Source organism: Erpetoichthys calabaricus, chromosome 2 (genome assembly GCF_900747795.2).
Source record: "Erpetoichthys calabaricus chromosome 2, fErpCal1.3, whole genome shotgun sequence".
NCBI classification, from domain to species: domain Eukaryota; kingdom Metazoa; phylum Chordata; class Cladistia; order Polypteriformes; family Polypteridae; genus Erpetoichthys; species Erpetoichthys calabaricus.
This window is the reverse complement of record NC_041395.2, coordinates 285,295,886-285,315,297: the sequence shown is the minus strand read 5'-3', so window position 1 is coordinate 285,315,297 and position 19,412 is coordinate 285,295,886. Positions and strand designations below refer to the sequence as shown.

The following is a 19,412-nucleotide window of genomic DNA, read 5'->3' as shown; positions in this document are numbered from 1 at the left end:
AATTGAGACCAAGATTAAGCTTCACAGGCCAGGGGTGCACAAGTTTTTGTGTTACAGACAGCCCTTAATATTTTATATATAGACTGTAATGCATTATGTATATGAGCCTCAAGGCTACATTCACTATGTTTTGAGGGTGGAACTCTCAAGAGGCAGAACTACAATGACGTCACTTCTGAGGGACTACTCTCCAACTTTATGTTTAGGTGGAGGAGATGGATCCCTCAGAACCTCTTAATACATTCCATATTAGTTCACAAGAGCATTTTCCGGAAGTGACTTGTTTAATAATATTGCACTTAAAATACTTGTGTTTGGGACTTTGTGAGCACATTGCTGCATGACTTCAAATATCGATTATGCAACACAAGAAGTGTAAGGTTTTTTTACGTATATTTCGATATTGTCAGCAGTTGTCCAACGTTGGTCACCATTAGCTAATATTGTATCAGAAACTTTTTTTTAATCTCCATTCTACATGGAAATATGAGATTAAGAATTTTCTGGGGGAGGCACGGTGGCGCTGTGGGTAGCGCTGCTGCTTCACAGTTTGGAGACCCGGGTTCGCTTCCCGGGTCCACCCTGCGTGGAGTTTGCATGTTCTCCCTGTGTCTGTGTGGGTTTGCTCCAGTTTCCTCCCACAGTCCAAAGACATGCAGGTTAGGTGCATCAGTGATCCTAAATTGTCCCTAGTGTGTGCTTGGTGTGTGTGTGTGGCGCCCTGCCCGGGGTTTGTTTCCTACCTTGCCCCCTATGTCGGCTGGGATTGGCTCCAGCAGACCCCCGTGACCCTGTAGTTAGGATATAGCGGGTTGGATAATGGATAGATGGATTTTTCTTGGCCATCACTACAAACTACATGGGGTATGTAACATATTACAAAGATATTTTTGGGTGTAGTAATTTTTTCAAACCAACCCGAGAGCTATCCAAAATTACAAACAGAATCATTAAATGGTGGATTAGAATTTTGATTTGTGTGCAGATATTTAATCACATTTGCAGTTAAGTGCAGAAAAATGCAAAGGGACCCCAGTCTGTTATTATTATAGAGCCAACAATAACTACTGTCAACAGTAATCACTTGATGTGCCCCAGCTCTCCACAAGAGTTTACAAAGTGCAACTATAGGACAAGAATTCAGACAGACTGTGAATTATAAACCTGATCTCTTTAGGGATTTTCACCTTAGTTCAGAAAGTGGATCAAGGCAGAAAGTACACAGCCTACAGTTGTCTATTTGGTGCTGTACTCACATGACATAACCTAAACCACTTCTTTATCTGGCACACAGAACCTGTTTTATTTAAAGTATCTTTTTTTGTAAAAGTTGTTGGAAACACCTGTGAAACTTCATTGCTAGCTTTTTTTTCTGCCTGGTAGGTGGAATCTGTGATGGTGGGAATGCCACTGTGACACTGATTGGTTTCAGCTTGTGCCCTCATGCAGATGCCAACACTGTAATCAAAGACCATTGCTTTGATTGCTGTGTTTTTAACATTTTGCATTAGTTGCTTTGATTTGTTTGTTTGTACAATACTGACTTCTTCTGCAGTATAAGAAGATAATTACACTGGAGCGCCAACAAAATATAAGCACTTGGTCTGCTTGCTGCTTGGGCTGATGGCAGTATTCAAAAAAACACGAAAACCTAAATATGTAACAAGAAAGCATAGAGTCAAATATCAAAGTATTTGTAATAAATGAGAGCCATGTGAAGCACAAAAGAAAAAAAAAGATTAATTGGAATGAAAATAATTTACTTCCAATTTTCAATACGGGCAAGTGTGAAAATATCTTGTTAGTTATTTTGGTGTAATTAATGTGCAAGTAATGACTCCTTTAGCCTTGACGGAAAAAAATCTGGAATGAGATGCTCAACTTGCTTCAAGTTCTTTGCGTTAGTGGAAAAGATTTATCATGTGCAACAAGTGTGATATATTTCTGTTTAGATAAATGTAATTTTAGATGAAAAACATACTGTAGATCTGATCTTTTTTGAAATAATTTCTGACTGAGCACATTAATATTTCTTTCAGTCTAAAATAGTTGTACTTCTTTCATTCCTTGTTTTTCCCTGTCATCTATCCTGTGTCTTTTAGAAGTGGAGCCATTCAAGCCATGCCACATTTCTGAAAAAATCCTTCTGAGGCTTCTTAAACATCCCAGTGTAGTGCAGGATCTCAAGTTTGATGAGAGGAATAAAAGATCTACTGAACATTTCTTGTTCCAGCGTGGGAAACCAGTAGACTACTTTGTTCTAGTGCTACAGGTACAAGTTCAAGTACACATGTATTGTGATTTGCACAGTGAAATTCCTGACCAACATGAGTTGTTTGAAATCTGATAAGAACACACAGTTTGTGCAAATGAAGTGTAGGGCTTAATTTAATGGCATCATTCACCATTCCATTTTTAGAACCATCTATCCATTTTCTAAACCTGCTTCACCCTGAGCAGGGTCACAGGGATGTTGGAGCAAGCAGAAGGTGCAAAACAGGTACAATCCCAGGAAAGGGCTCCAGCCCATCTTAGCAGGCCCGGTCTTAGGTTTTATGGGGCCCTAGGTGAAAGGGGGGTCAAGGGGCCCCCTGGAAGCTCTGCGAAATGCGTGAAAATTAGACCAAGGAGATGTTTTCTTGTAACGTTACGAGGTCATCACCCTGCGAACCCTGTGAACGTTCGACCCATAGAGATCTTGACTCAAACCGCTCCGCTTTTATAGACAGCCGCCCACGTGGACACGCCCCCGCTGGCCCATGTGATTTAAACATGCGAGGGGAGGGGCGGGCCGAGGACCTGGCCGCCGTCGATCCGGGGCCCCCCCGGACGCCGGGGCCCTAGGCGGTCGCCTACTTCGCCTATGCCTAAGGCCGGGCCTGATCTTAGGATGAACATGCAGACACATGCACACTAAAATTTTAGCATTACTGGTCCAAATAACTTGCATGCCTTTGGACTGTGGAAGGAAACCAGAGTTTCCTGAATGGAGGACTCAGGTAGTGAACTTCAGCCTCCTTGTTGTGAAGAGCCACACTGCCTCCCCATTTTTAGAACCTACTTTGTCCAGTGTTGGATTTTTCGAAGTCATTGTAGAGGCAGCACACACACCTTACGTGCTTTGTTCCTACAAAGCTTTATATCTAAGACAATCACCTTTTACAATTATATTTTAGCCAAATATACATCTTCAAAACACTCAGTAACAACAATTTGATCAAATGAGTTAAATATCCATTTCTAATAGATAAGATAATTTTTTCTTCTTGCCAATTTATGGTCATGAGGAGCCAGGAGCATTGAATACCAAAGCACACACACATACACCCACACATACATAGACAATGCTAACACCTCATAGTATATTTTGGAATAACTTAACCATATCTGCAAAATAAAAGTATTAAAAACATATTTAATGGTGTCAGTAAGCTTCCATGAAATAGAAGAAAACAATCTATGTCTTGAACAAAACAATGGTAAGATGTCAACATAGTGAGTCTTGTAAGTTACTGTACTTGATTTTCAAAAGAAGCAATTCACTGTCAGGTGGTTGCTTGTTGAACTGCAAACACCATAAATAAGGAACATGTACTATAAAAATATGATATGGCACCTTACAGAAAGGAGCAGTTGAAATGCCATGATTTCAGGTGACATTCACATGAGCCTAATTTAAGATAAAGTAGTCATCAACCCTGGATAACCCAGTCCATCTCAATTTCATATACATAACACATACATATTCCCAGCAGGACAATTATGTGTCACCAATTCACTTAGCACATGCCTTTAGAATGTGAATAGAAAACAGCTTCATGGAAAAATCCCATGCACATACTGTATAGGAAATTGTGTGAACTTCACACTGAATGGTTTCAGTGATTATATTTAGAGTTATACATAAAAGATACAAACCAAATTTGATATTTAATACACATTACTAATGAAACACATTAATGAGTCACATGCTGGCTTTATACAAACGTCAACTACAACATCGTAGAATAAGTTTTGTTTTTTTTTTTGTCTGCAGCTAGCCTCTGTGGAAAAGCACAATCATCCAGTACAAAGACATACTGTAGTGGTTTATTACACAATATATGGAAGGAGACTCCCCTTGTCAAATGCTGGAAGTCAGTAGAAAGTTGCTATCATAATAAGACACCCACTTTCTTGGCCAAAAGTTAAATGGAGAGAACACATAAAGACAATGAACAAAGAATGGATAGTCTTACCACACTGCTTTGCACTAAGCACTTTGTTTTTTTGCCCATGCAGTACCTACTTAATCTCGATTCTTTCTTAACCACTTAAACTACTTCAAACTCTTTTTCTGAGTGAACATTAGGAAAGTTAACACTGTGGCTAAAGCTCCTCTTAGAATTTACTGGCATTCCTCTTGTCTTACCAACAAACCCCTTAACCTTGTAATACATTTTGTTTTGGACTATCCAGGGCTGCTATGTCCCAACCTAGCTCCCTACTTGAATGTCGAGATGTAGGATGAGCTCTTTGAATTGTTGCTCATGCAGCTTTACTTACAAAGTGTTTTTTTATTAAACTAAAAGCTAATGAGAAATATTAATCTAACGTTACCTTTCACAGTTATTCAAGTAAATTAATAACTACAGGAGAGAGTCTACATGAACATTAGATTAATAAATAGATCAATTAAATTTAAATGGATAAATATTCTACTGCAAGCGAAGCAGAGACACAAAGGCAAACATAATTATTTCACAGTGCTTGGGCCCTGATTCTGACACGATCACAAAAATAAATTCATAATGAAATAAACACAAAGATGGTAATTGAAAGTCTGGACAAGCTTTAATTTTTTTTTTATAAATTAAACAAGTTAAAATAAATGGAATGCCTGTTGATAATGAATACTGAAATAATAATAATAACAAGAATGAACTTATTATCTAGATAATGCTTTACTTGCATTAGGCCGCTACTCAGCAAGGACTTGTGTTACTTTAAATTTAAATTTTAGCTACACATCTACATGGAATAAACATTCCCTACAGGCATTTGAATGCTAAAGTGACTGAGAAAAAATGAAATGTATTCAGATGATTCCCACATGTTCTGAATTACTTGCTTGTAGCACAAGACTATTGTGTCAGCATGAGTCACACAATACATGGCAAGTACATGAATATATCAGAGCCCCCAAACTAATGAGGATGGCAAAAGACAAATGTATTTTTAGGCCAGGATTTTTAGGGTTTGCATTCTTGATCCTGAGCAAAAATGTGTTGTAAGATAGATTCCTAAAAACACATTAGAACCCTCTTTGTCTTCAATATTTAACTATAAATGACTCTCTCTCTCTCTATATATATTTTCAGCTGCAAAACCAGACAATATTCCAGTGAGCTGCTATAAGTAAAGCTAGACCAGAAAACACAAAATTAAAGACACATTAGTAGGTTAGTTGGGAGGACAACTACACCTGATGTTTAGTACTATACTATAGGTTTGGTAATCAGACAGATGATTTGCATTTGCACAAGCTCTGTTTCTTCCAGCATTATGCAGTTGTTTGCATTTTTCATCTCTCCAAATTCATCTGTGATAACATGCTGCCTAAATGATTTGATAAGGTGTCATGACGCTGGAAAGTACACTCTACTTCTTTGTTATTTATTTTCTGACTGTCTGAACAAATCGTTTTCATATTAATGATACTAAGATACTATGTACAAGTATCCACAATCTAAATGGATTAAAGGGCTTGAACTGTTTATTATGTCATTGAATTTGCTTTCAAGGGACGTGTGGAAGTTGAAATTGGAAAAGAAGCTCTGAGATTTGAAAATGGTGCATTTACATATTATGGAGTGCCTGCTATTATGACCAGCTTATCTTCAGGTATTTTTTGCAGAATTTTTATATATTTTAAATGTAAGGTGCGATGAAATGTACAAAATGAGTAGTATGAGGTTGACACAAAGCATTGTACCTTTAAAAAAACACAACAGAAAGAGTCTATTCCAGTTGGCCTTAATTTATAAAGTCTTTATACTGCATCAGGTTAGACAGCTTGTTCTTCCATCACCCACAATTTATTTTCTATTTTCTTTTGCACTTTTGAAAGGCCAAAGTCACAATTGTAGCACATAGTAAATAAAGAGTTCAAGATATAAACATTTAGTCCAATCATGACTCCCTTGAATGGCTTTGAGACAAGTACCGAAAATCAAGTTTTGTTTGTTTTAGGTACAAATAGTTCCTACCCTGAAGATTCACAGCATCTCCTAATATACCTGAGTATGAGTCTAAACATAGATTTTAAGACACTAAAATACACTCCAGCTGATTATTGAGAGGCTATTACTGAGCATTTAACCTTGGGGTCGTAACCAGCTTTTACCTCTAGGATTCCATTATTACCAAAAACACTCTTCAGCTGTTAAAGAATGTCATGACAAAATGCAGGAGTTACTTTCGTATACCCTTGAACAAAAAGAACACAAAAGGTCATCAGGAAATAATTGTAGAGTTGCCTGTATTTGTTAAAGTATAATTTTTTGATTATCATATATTCTAGAGTATCAAAATTGAGATCAAAGTTTAGACTCTCTGTGTGATGTATTATAAGTAAAGAGAAAACTCTTATGAACGATCCAACATTTCAAAAGTCTGATTAAAAATTTAGAACTTTTGGAAGTACAAATCAGATGTATTCTGCTCCCTATCAGAATGATCTCTGCCAGAACTGACAAGCTTTTAACTTATGAAAAACACATTGAACATAAAAGCTTTCATGAGTCGTCTGTACTTTGTCAACATGTGCTCTGATTTAAGCCTTTTTTTCTCTTGATCAGATGTTAAATAAGGGGAGTACATCAGTGAGCCAATGGCTGCCTTTCTTGCTGACTGCTGTAAAATAAAGCACAGATTAAAAAAAAGGAAACAACAGTATTAAAGCTGCAGGTACAATGTGCCATTGTAGGCTATCATTCGATTATGTCAGGCTTATTTATTATACTCTAATTAGTCGCTTAAAGACTCTTATAAAAGACACATTTCAGCTATATCTTCTTCCCAAATGCTTCTTTAGCAAACTCAACTGAGAAAGTACTCCCCCAACCTGTGCTGAGACATGCATAATATATATTTAAACATTTCCAACCTTTGATTGTTATTGCATAAAACCAGGGAGAGATCAATGCCTATTGATTATAAGTCACAGCTCTTGTATCTGTAGTTCACATTACCCATACATCCATCAGAACCATAGATAAGAAATTAGTTTTACAGGTGCAGCAATGTGCAATGAACCTACCATTAAACAGAAAATTGTTTTGGAGAAGTCAATAGTAATACAATCTGTTTTGGTTATGGAACAGGAAGCTCACTCAAATTTTTATTGTTTGGAGCCCAAAACTTTCTGCATATTTGTTTGTTTATATTTTGTAAATTTTGTATATACTTTACTAATCCTAAGGGAGAATTGCAGTTTTACAGGAACCCTCACATATTAACAGTTGTCAGATATAAGCAAAACCTCAAGTCAAAAGAGTATATAAACATCCATATATTTATATTAACAGAAAAAAATGGCACAAAAGTATTGTCTACCCAGGGGATACATTTTAAGTCTCATGGCAGCTAGCAAAACAAGAAGACCTCTGATGGTGTTTCCTGGGACACTATCGTAGAACTGGCCTTGTTCTAATGATGTGCTACAGGTTCACCAGATATAGTTGATGATAACAGTTTCTTTAGCTAACATCCTTTTCCCTCGTATGACCTTCAGACAGCTCAGTCAAGACTTCCGAACAGACCTGATTAACTTTTAAATAGGTTGTGATCTCAAGTTCTCATGTTGCTACCTCAACATACCACTACATGAAAGAGAAGATATAGTATGTAACTATAAGCTGATAGAATATATGCAGAATGCCCAACCCAAGCAAAAATATCACATTTTTCTGAAGAAATATGAAAAGATTGGGGATACACCTTATTGTGTTTCTTTGTTTTATGCCGTATCACAACCCCAACCCCATTACTGTCCCAATCCTCCTTTATTGGAACATGTGCTTCCTTGGTTCCAGAAGTCAATAAATTACATTCAGCATGTCTGCCATGGTCGAAAATATACTGTCCCGGAAGCATGGAATCTTTTTCCCTGTGTGGATTCTTATCCTCTTTGAGATGGAAGCACAATATCACATAAGCTTAACAGGGAGATCCTTATGTGAATCACAGACAACACAGGTTAGTTCCTGTTTTGGATGGGATACCATTATAACAGAGGGATATGAAAGGATGGTCATCCTGGCCAATTTGTTTGCAGTTTCCTTTCCCTGCAACCTGCTCCCCCTAGTGGTACCCAAGTACCCCAGCAGGGCTGTCCATCAGGACTACAGATCCCATGTTGCACTGAGTATCAGGGGAATACATGGCATGGGGAGGTAGTCTTCTGTCTGAGTCCCTCTGTCTTTCTATTATCATGGCCTTCTGGCTGGTAAAGGCAACCAAAATTGGCCAGGATGCCTGTCCACTCATGTCTCTTCACTATAAAGACATCCCAGCTAGGTAAGAAACCATTGATCCCGTGTTGTCTGTGACATGTGGTATTCTCTGTTTACAATCCTTGTCAGATCAAGAAAATAGTTACTGGATATGCTTGGTTGTTCTGTGCACAGCATCTAGTGCTGTTATGTCATTTTTGAATTAAAGTGAAAAGAATTACATGTAGTTTGTCACATGTGCTCTTCCTATTGCATGATAAGGTTGGAGCATAAAAGTCCTTGATTTATATTCAAACTTTTAAATTGTATAGCCTAACATACAATTAATATTTTAAATTGTTATCTAAAGGACTAGAATACTATGCTAACATATCCCCCTAAATTCAATTCAGGATTGTTTTAATGCAGTTAATTTTTTGTGTAATCTCTGAGTTTTTTGGATTTTTTTGATAAGAAGACTTAATTTTTTTTGAATTAGCACAAGTTATAAGCTACACATTAATCTGTGAGTAATGAATATTCAAAGTGCATTTATATCTTTTTTTGGGCTACTGGGTCCAGTCCACAGGTCACCTTCCCGAAGTAGTGGTCTTAACCGTTCTGACTCATTAACCTATGGTGGCAGTATGAGCCAGCTGAATACCACCAATAACGCATATGTGCCAGATTACTCTGTTCGGCAACTTACAGACCTACAGATTATAAAGGTAAGGATATTTTCAGTGTTTATCTTCTCACCCCAACCTCACTAACTTATGATCTCGTCTTTTCTCCTAACCCTTCAACTCCACAGTCACTCCTAGTGGAATCAAGTGGGACAGTACTAAACCATACTTCCTTTGTTTAAAATTGTATGTACTTAAATACAATATGCTACATACCAGACACCACAAAGCAAAGTGAATAAAATATAATAAATAACTAATAAGACATACTGTATATATTTACCTGTTATTGAGAAAACAACCTCCAAATGCCAATTCCTAGCAGTCCTTTTGTACTTGAAATCTTTCATGCGTCAATTTTATTAAATTCTGTTTTATATTTGCCAAATTTCACAATGGGGACAAACAGAGATTTATGAAACCTAAGTAGTGAGTCTCTAGCTTGCATTTAAAGGTTGAGACTGAAGGGGTGTCTCTTATACAAGCAGATTATTCAACAGATTGCAGACCCCATAGCTTAAAGCTTGAATCCCACTGTTGTTTTATTTATCTCTGGAATCTTAGTAGAGTGCCATATTGAGATCTAATTGCATGTTTTGGTTTGTATGACAAATAGAGATAAGCCAGTTGGGCCTATGCTATTTAAAGTTTTCTTTGTAAGAAGAATGTTTTTTTTAAATCAGTCTGTGTTTAACTGGAAACCAGAGTAAGCACTTAAGGCTAGAGCTGATTCTTGGTCTAATTATATTCATTATCTTTTGGTTATCAATTGTTTTTCATTTTGTTACATGGCTTAGTTTTTTTACGTGGCCCACAAAATAGCATTTGGGTAGCAGCTAAAGAGGTAAAACAGGTGACATGAAAGACAGTCTGTGATTTACAAGGCAGCAACCTAAATGGGGTTCTGATTATTCATCCAGGTAGTTTTGCTTCTATATTTTAGAATAATCAGCCCAATTATTACCAGTGGTTATGCTTTTATTTGTACACCAGGGGTCTAATCAGCAGTAAAGATAGCCCAATGTGTTCAGATGATTCCCCTTGGGACCAGGGGCCTCATGTATAAATGGCACGTATGAACAAAAATGTTGCATACGCCTGTTTCCACACTTACTTCAAGATGTATAAAAACTATGAACTTATGAGAACTTATGAAGCGGAAGTGCGTGGAAGTTGACTTACGCGTGGTTTTATGCATCTGAATTTTTTGTGCGTACGCACATTTCCACTTTTGCATGTATGCCATGTTTTAGTGTGAATTCTACACACGGTGTTATATAAAAGGTCCCAAATATTTGAAAAAATACTGTTAAGTTTGTTCCTTTTAAATACCCCAGATTGTTACAAAATGATATTGTTAGCTCTGACGTGTACAAATTACATGAACACTTTATCATTGGCCAAAAAGTTCAATTTAGCCAATTTATCAGAAACCGTGGCACCTGGGTGGTATTTTACTTTAACTGCTAGATTTACATAGTTTGGAATTTCTGCATTATGCACAATGAAATTTTCAATTATTAGCATGTTCTTAGTGTCAGCCTCAACTGCTGTGCTGCTGAGTGCAGATAATCAGGCTAAGTTTGAGTTAGTGACCTGAAACTAAATTTTGATGTGTGAGACACCTAATCTTGGTTACCCACTTACCCTGTGGCTAAATTGGTGTGCTGGTTTTGGCCAATTGGAATAATCCAATTTTTATTTTGCCTAATTGCTATTAGGTTCCTAATGTGGTCCTTTAAGTTTCATATACTTTATTTTCCACCATTGCACTCACACAGGTTGAATTTGGAATCACCAATCAAATAACCAAACACATCTTAGGGGATGTGGTATGAATGAATAAAAAACACGTCTTGGAAAATCAGACTACATAACTGGTTAATTACAGTGGATATAATATAAAAAAATCAAATAAACAACTGTCAAGTATCAGATGTTATTAAATTATATTGTGTTGTCTATATGGGATTGTCACTGTGTTCTCTGGTTTTTCCACCAATATCCCAAAGATGTGCATGCTATGTTAACTAGATGTTCTGATTTGGCTCTGAGATCCTCTGACTTGAATTGGATTGAGTGGGGCATATGTATATTAGATCCTGCAAGTATCTCATTCTGAGTTGTTCACTTTCCAATAAATATACGGTAACAAATAAAACTTAGAAAATGTAATGAAGTCTAAATGTATTATTATCATTATTATAATTATTATAGGAGTTTCCTTTTAAATATTTCACAGAAAATGTAAAGGAGAATAAATATTATTTTCCAAAGTTCTTCGGCTTCTTCGATAGACTATTTCTTGTAAAAAGAAATACATTGAGAGATCTTAGACAGAAGGAGATTTGGCATTAGTGGATTCTCAGTTGTATTAGTTGGTGGCTTGAGGATTCTGGAGTGAATCACACACTGTATAGTATTACTCATTCTCTGTGAATATGGGAAACTATGAAAAGAGAGACTGATATGCATAGAGAGACTATATATATATATATATATATATATAGTAAAAATTGACTGTTTCAGAACTGATTTAAAAAATTTACTATAGACCTCCTGTCAATTGTGACGTAGAAGTAATTCATGCATTTCTTTTCTTTTTGAATTCTAACTAGCAAAATATGCAAGTTAACATCAGTCAAACAACAGTATGCTAATGCATGGTCTGTCTCGAATGGTATCAGAGTATTGCAATACCCTCTGACATGGTAATAATCTGAGAAAATACAACCATGTAGACTTAAAAGTTAACCAAGTCAACAGCCTCGCAACCACTCACTGCTCAGGAAAATATTTTGGCTATGAACTGTGTGAACTGAGAAGGCAACATCTTAAGTTTAGAATCAAACAGCTTTGAGGTTAAGAAGGACAAGAAACAATAAAATGGAAAGAATCTACAAACTTCGCACACTGCATGGCTCAGATTACAAACATTGTGAGAGATGTTTTCTAATCACTGTGAACCTAATAAACACCTGGAAAATTAATAGTTTTCTACATGTATACCTGTTCTTTCTGCACCAGAATTCTACACTTCTTTGAAACAGGAAGAACATACTATTGGCTTCTTTTGTACAAAGTGGAAGGATCAAACGTAAACTTCCTCTGTGGCTTTTTCAAATTTAGCTCAGTTCTCCTCAAAGGTGGGAAAAAATGTAAAAATCAAAGTACATCATAATGTCTTGTGAGCAATGTGTTCCTGATATTGATCTCCTTTTTTAAAATTAACTTGGATAGCATTAAGGGAACAAATGGTGCTAGACTTCCAGTACCTCATCACTGGTGAGTGCTGCATGACCTCAAAAAGCAGTTTTAATTTTAATATGGGTGATGACTTTTTAAGCCTCATCCCTAAACTAGAAACTTTAAATGACACATGCAGGCACACACTCGAGGGTGTAGCAAAACAGTGCAGGGTCAACTGTTCAGCCCCTCAGCCACAAACAGGCTTGTAACACCCGGCACAAAGACAATTTCACACACTACAAGAAGCAATGTTTTCTAGGTAATTAATTATATTGGGCATATGGAGGGAAGGCTATTACGTGCCCCATTGTCCCTTAATGCAGAAACACCACTGATAAAGGTGAAGACGTATTGTTAAAAGCACTGAATATCAAAGTTTTAGGTTTCCAAACACTGGAAAAAATGGCATTATCTCTATAGTGAGTGGAAAGCTAATCTTCAAAGTAGACATGGCTACTTCCGGACTTCTCTACCTGGATGAGAGGAGGAGAGTGGTGGTTGTTGGATGCGAGAAATAAGGGAAGTTATTAAATAAGCATTGTAAGTGAAGAGTATTAAATTGAATTTCACTATTGTTCATAAACCCAGTAAAGATATTTAAGAAAAAAATATAAACATATATAATCTGCATGCTTACAGCAAACTGAATATATTTTGTTTTAGTTTACATTCAATGCCATTTTTCTTTATATTGAATACAGCTTGTGTTACTCTTAAAGACTTTGTTTTATGAAGAAAACACCATTGTCAATTAAATTAAAACGACTAGCTAATATAAAATTAAGCATAACATCTTTATTAAATATCAGAAGATAAGTTTAGTTTTTTAAAACATTTAGACCCAGTACACCAGTCCCTGTTGGGTTTGCTATCCCCACTAAAAAGAAAGTAAAAAAAAAGGAAAATACTATAGTAAGAGGCAATTTAAAGATTAATAAAATGGAAAGAAAGTTAGGGTTAGGGGTAGGGTTAAGTTAATCCATAATTAGTATAAAAACTGCTGTTTAAGCACAGTGTTGGTAAAAGGGGGCATTACACTGAAAAATTTCTGAGCAATTTCACATTGATTTTATTTTGGCAATTTTTTTTCTTTCTAATATGATGTGTATGATGATCTAGGATTCTTTCAATTCAGCAAAATGAAATGATGAGCTAGTAGAGTAGTAAAAATGATGACACACTACCTGATAAAAGAGAGACAACAGTTACAGGATGAAGGTCAAAAGTATCTCCAATGATACTTGATAAGCATAAAAATATTCCAGTACGGTGTAATCCTAGGTCATATCTCTCACAATTAGGGTATGTATGACCAGGGAAAATTTTTGACAGTATAAGTCAACAAATATCCCTTTGTGGTTTGAACTCTGAGTTAGCCCACAAAATGAGAAGAGTGCATTCCATCTGAAGTTTATTTCAATTTTTTGTTTAAAAATCTGATTGTAAGGTCTCATTCCTAATGTTGTTTCACATTATCTAAGAGTATGTTGCTGCTAAAGCACTAGGATGGTTTGACATAATTCCTTAAACAGTAGTGTGGCTTTATAATAAATTCTCTGAAGTAGATAATGGAGGAAGAGTAGGAAATTGAATTATGATACTTCTAGTAAAATGTTTGACACACGTATAATGAAAAAAATACCTTTGTGAAAGATCATATAATGAACAGTTTTTCAAATAATGCAAAGACGCTGTCAATATTCAAGTGTCTGAATGTCTTGATACCACCGTGTGTGCCATGTATTAAACAGTTTCTATTTATGTGGGGAAGAAAGTTTGATGAAAAAAAAAACATTTTCCAATGTTAATCATAGAAACTAGCCATATAAAATGTGAAGAGCCACATTGCACATGAACTTCAAAGGATATCAGAAAAAAAAACTATACAAATATAAACAGGGAGTTTCAGTTTAGAAAAGAAGTGCTTAGGTGTTTATATCATAATCTGACACAGAAAAAAAGTGTTAAGTAGAGGGACACATTTCCAGGACCCATAGACCAAAGTGGCGGCCATAAAAACAAGTGTAGGGAAAACAGAAACCAGAGTCCTTTTAGTGCAAACATTTTACTCTGTCTAAATCTTAGAACCCATGGTCTACAGGGTGTCTCTTCACAATGCTATCCTTTTATTTTTAGAACACATCACAGCTTTATACAGTTTCTAAATGTATTGGAGAAACTTTAAAAAGAAGTATTTCTTTACTAATTTCTAAAATCTAGTGAAGCACATGCCTACTGTATTTTATATTTTATGGACTTTTGAACACACAGAACTGATGAATAATGTTGTTTTGACTCTATTATTATTTTTTCAGTATTTTATACATATGTTATCATGCCACCATTTTGTTTATTGTTTTGTATCACGAGTAATGCTGTTTTGTGTATTTTTCAAGGGGCATATTGTTGTTGATGAAGTCTCCCAGTTACCACCCAATGACTATCAGAAGTGTGGTATCTGATGTCAGTATCTGTGACGGCAGAATGCTACTACCAATGTCCAAGTTTCTAGATTTTGTGCAGTCTTTTGCAGTGTGTTTAGTTATTCAAAATCAATCTAGGGAATGCTTTTCTAGACTTAAATTTTTTGCTTGTGTACTGAGCATTGGTGTTTTGATTTTCTGCTCCTTTTTGGTTTTCCTGTCCTGTGTGTCCCTGACCTTGATACTTTCTCATCACCTGGACTAGTTACTATTTTTGTTCAGCATTTCCGTGGTTCAGTGCTTACATGCATGTGACAAAAAAGTATCCAGGCCAGTTTAAACAAACACTATCAATGTGAAAGCTATATTATTTTATTATTATTTGCCCTCTTTTATTTTTCAGCAACTGTTGCCCTTCAATCTTAACAGAGTGAGCATTTAAAGATGACAAAACTACAAAACAACAGCCTAAACATTACCAAAGCAATAGGCATAAGCACCTTTAATGCATAACTCTTAAAATTGGGTGAACAAATGTTGCTTACAGCATGGCTGGGGATTTTACTGCATTTTACTTTCTCAAAATATTTTTGAGTGTCAATCTGTGCACTTTTACCAATATGTTTGAAGTTTGGAATTAAAAGATCTTGAGACTTGCTATAAGTAAGACTTTTGAAAACAGAGCTACTTTTGAAACTGAAGTATTCCTAGCTTGCAGGTTCTCCCAGGGAATTCCAAAGTTATATAATAAAATATAATCAATTAAACTTGTCAAGTTAAAGCAACTCTCCTCAAATGTCCTTCTGGATTGCTCCTCAGAGAATATGCCCTGCAAACTGGCATAAGAACCTCATTTCAACCTTTTGCTTGTGACAATAGATGAGGGAAAAGAATGTAGGTTGGCCATTAATTTTACAAGAATATTTGAAAATGTGTTTCTTTCTTCAGCACAACAACAACTAATAATAATAATAATAATAATAATTCATTTTATTTAAACGTTCCTTTCACTGCACTCAAGGACACTTTACAATAAGTAAAAGAAAAAAAGTATAATAAAAACAAAAACAATAAAATAACTTGAAAGAATGATCGTAAAGTGCAAAAAAACATACAATCAAAAAACAAAATTAGAGGAATAGACAAGTTTGATGTCTAGATTTGAAGTTAGCAATGAATCAATGCTGTGGATATGTTCAGGAAGGGAGTTCCAAAGTTGAAGAGCAACAAAGCTAAAGGATCTATGGCAGATAAATGAGCAGAAGGCATAACAAGGAGATTGGAATACAGAAGATTTAAGAGTATGACCGGTCATATGAATGTGTAACAGATCTGAGAGATATAGTGATGCCAGATTATGAGGAGTTCTGAATGTTAATAGACAAATCTTGAATTCAATATGATATTTCACAGGAAGCCAGTGGAGTTTACAAAGAACCGGAGTAATGTGATCTATGGAGGTGGATCTGGTAATAACACAAGCAGCATAATTTTGAACCAGCTGAAGTCTATACAAAAGCTTATGAGGAAGGCCAACAAATAAAGAATTAAAATACAGTACACTTGTCTACAAAAAAATATTTTTGTTTGCTACTGGGAACTTCAGAGCAGCTCTTTATTAATTTTTTTAAACTGATTTCATATATGAAATCGGAATTAAGCTAGCACGTCAGGTTTTTGAATAAAACATCATTGACGTTTTGACACTTTTGAATATCAATATAATATATCAACACGATATCTGGAGTTTGAACTATGTCCAACCAAAATTGTTTTGATGTGTTTATTCTGAAAACAAACCAGAAGACGATGCCAGAGACACGTTAAAGCATATTTATGTCAATTTACCTCAATATAAAAGTGAGGTCAGCGTGCCCAAAAATGTTGGAGGCACTCACTTTTGCACTTGTACTGCCCATCCGCCTCTCTTAGCAAGAAACAACAGTAGTCACCCATCATGCTCGGAGTGAATTTTCCCCGATACCAGTTTTCCATCACCTTTATATCTTGATGAAATCTTTCCCCATGCTCATCTCTGACATCGCTTAGATTTGGTGGAAAAAAGTCGAAATGAGAATGTAAAAAATGCATCTTCAGTGGCATTCTGGCTCCTGTAAGCTAATATACTTTCAGCATATTCTCCACAAGCTCAGCATAATTCTCTGCTCTGTGACTGTCAAAACAATTCCGGACAACCTGCACGAATGAGGGTGCTGATTCAGTGGGCTTCAGTTTTCTTTTGAACTCATCGTCAAGCATCAGTTCACGGATTTCAGGGCCAACAAAAACACCTTCCTTAATTTTGGCTTCACTTTTCTTGAGACCAAACGTATTTCTTACATGCTGAAATGCCTTGCCTTTACTGTCCAGTCACCATAGTTGTCCAAGACCTGGAACATCATAACTAAAAAATGGGACGTGCTGGATGAAAATGGTTTTCAGATTTGGAGTCAGCAAGTGAAATTTGTTAAAGTACAGGTAAAAGAATCCCAGTAGCAAAATGCTTGTTGACCAGTGAATGTGAGATGTTACCAAAGCATGTAAGAGGATAGCAATAATATTAGGTATAAGACATGGATCAAAACAGTTTATATTGCTAAGGTGAAAATATGCAGACTGGGTAATATTATTAATGTGTGCTTTGAAAGTTAGAGTGCTATCAATGATGGCGCCCACTCTCTTAACCTGAGAAGAATGAGAAACCACAGAACCATCAATTGTCAAGGAAAAACTGTCAAGTTTGACAAGAGTAGATTATACTACCAACAAGGAGAGAAAATTAGAGAAGAACCAGTCATAGAGGATGAATGGAGAAAGGGCAGAATTAGGCTTGGTAGGCAAACACAGTTGAGTGTCATCAGCATAGCAGTGAAACTGAATACCAAATCTCTTAAAAATATTGCCAAGTGATAGAAGGTAAATAATAAGTAGAAGATGGCCCGAAATAGAGCCCTGGGAATGCCACTGGTGACAGGGGTGGGCTGCGATCTAAAATTCCCAAGCTGAATAAACTGTATAAGACCACAGAGATATGAAGCAAACTAAGTTTAAGAAATACCACTGATTCCAACAGAGGTTAATCTTTCTAACAAAATGTTATGAGAGACTGTATCAAAGGCCGCACTCAGGTCTAGTGACACCAGAATGGTCAACAGTCCAACATCAGCAGCCTTTCTCTGTACGATGGAAAAGATGGAAACCAGACTGAAAATTTACCTGTGCAGCTATTGTCTTCTCAAGTATTTCTGAGAGAAATGGCAGGTTTGAAATTGGTCTAAAATTATTCAAATTATTGAGATCATCACCAGGTTTCCTTAAAATTGGAATTATAGAAGCCATCTGAAGAGCTGGGGGAACAGAAGAAAGTGATAAATGTACGAAGGACGTACAAAAAGTTTACGCGCTTTTATATTTTCATTGGAACGATGGAGGCGGGAGGAGTTGTAATTGGGAATTAAAAAGTTGGTATCACACAGGGAAAATTGCATGGCAAATGAAGGTGACTATGTAGAAAAGTGATGTCATTTGTTTTTGAAATTGTTAATAGAGTTAAAAAAAAGTGCGGAAACTTTTTGAACGTCCCTCATATAATGTCAGTTATTAATGTGACAATAGAATTAAAGAAGTTCATGAAAATATCACATTGTTCACTGGAGTAGAGGTGAGGTGCAAGGGCATTAGGGGGCTGCAGAACCTTATTAATCATCGAAAATAAAGCTGAAGAATTCCCTTCACCTAACCCTGAACTCTTCCACATAATAAGCAGATTTGGCAGTGGAAAAAGCACTCTTATAAAGAAGTATGGTAAACTTTTTTATGTTCAGCAGGTCCTGCTTTAACAAATGGAGGTTCCAATCCAGGGCCTTTAGCTGTAAGCTGACACAGATCGGGGGTGTACCAAGGGGAAAAACAAATAAAGGAAATAGACCAAGATTTTAAAGGAGCAAGGTTATCAAGTAGACTATGTAATCCATCATTATAATGGGAAACCAGTTCATCAGTTGTGAGTAAATTATCTTTACACTAGACAAAGAGCCCGTTTCGACAACGTAAGATGAAACGGTCACGAGTGGAATAGTATAATATATAATAAGTATAAGCACCACAAACCTGATATAGGTGTATTGAATGAATGCGTAATTAGGCCTCGAGCTGTAGTCGAAATCGCCTTTCAGGCCTCTAGAGCTTTAATCGAAGTCGCCTTTCTCTTTGAATTTTCGCGGCCGTAAATCCGCCGCCTGCCGCGATGTCCATCTCATAAGGTTTTTCGAGCAGCTGCGCAGAAGGCGACTGCGCATTCGGCTTCAGACATACACAGAAGGCGACGTGCACAAAAGGTAACTGCGCATTCGGCTTCGGACGGATGTGAGTGAGTGAGTGAGTGAGGAGACTGGCGAATTATGTATTAAGATAGGAGATTATCAGTTCCACTGCACAGAGAAGACAAGTGAATATTTTTAATGTTCTGAAATAAGATGGTAATTATCGTCAGATATGGGCAGATCAGATGCAGTACAATCAAGAGGAATTACAGCAGTGCAACAAATGAGATCAAGAATATGACTTTACAATGTGTAGAA

At 36.3% G+C, this 19,412-nt stretch overlaps 1 protein-coding gene across 2 annotated transcripts in view; it reads left to right on the top strand.

Moving 5' to 3' along the window:
- LOC114644886 (metal transporter CNNM1) overlaps window positions 1-19,412 on the top strand; it is a 70,769-nt gene that overhangs the window by 39,739 nt on the left and 11,618 nt on the right. For both annotated transcript variants that reach the window (XM_051924000.1, XM_051923999.1), the window contains exons 4-6: window positions 2,103-2,272; window positions 5,784-5,883; window positions 9,057-9,202. In XM_051924000.1, coding sequence (XP_051779960.1) covers window positions 2,103-2,272; window positions 5,784-5,883; window positions 9,057-9,202 — 416 coding nt within the window. The remainder of the gene's footprint in view (window positions 1-2,102; window positions 2,273-5,783; window positions 5,884-9,056; window positions 9,203-19,412) is intronic.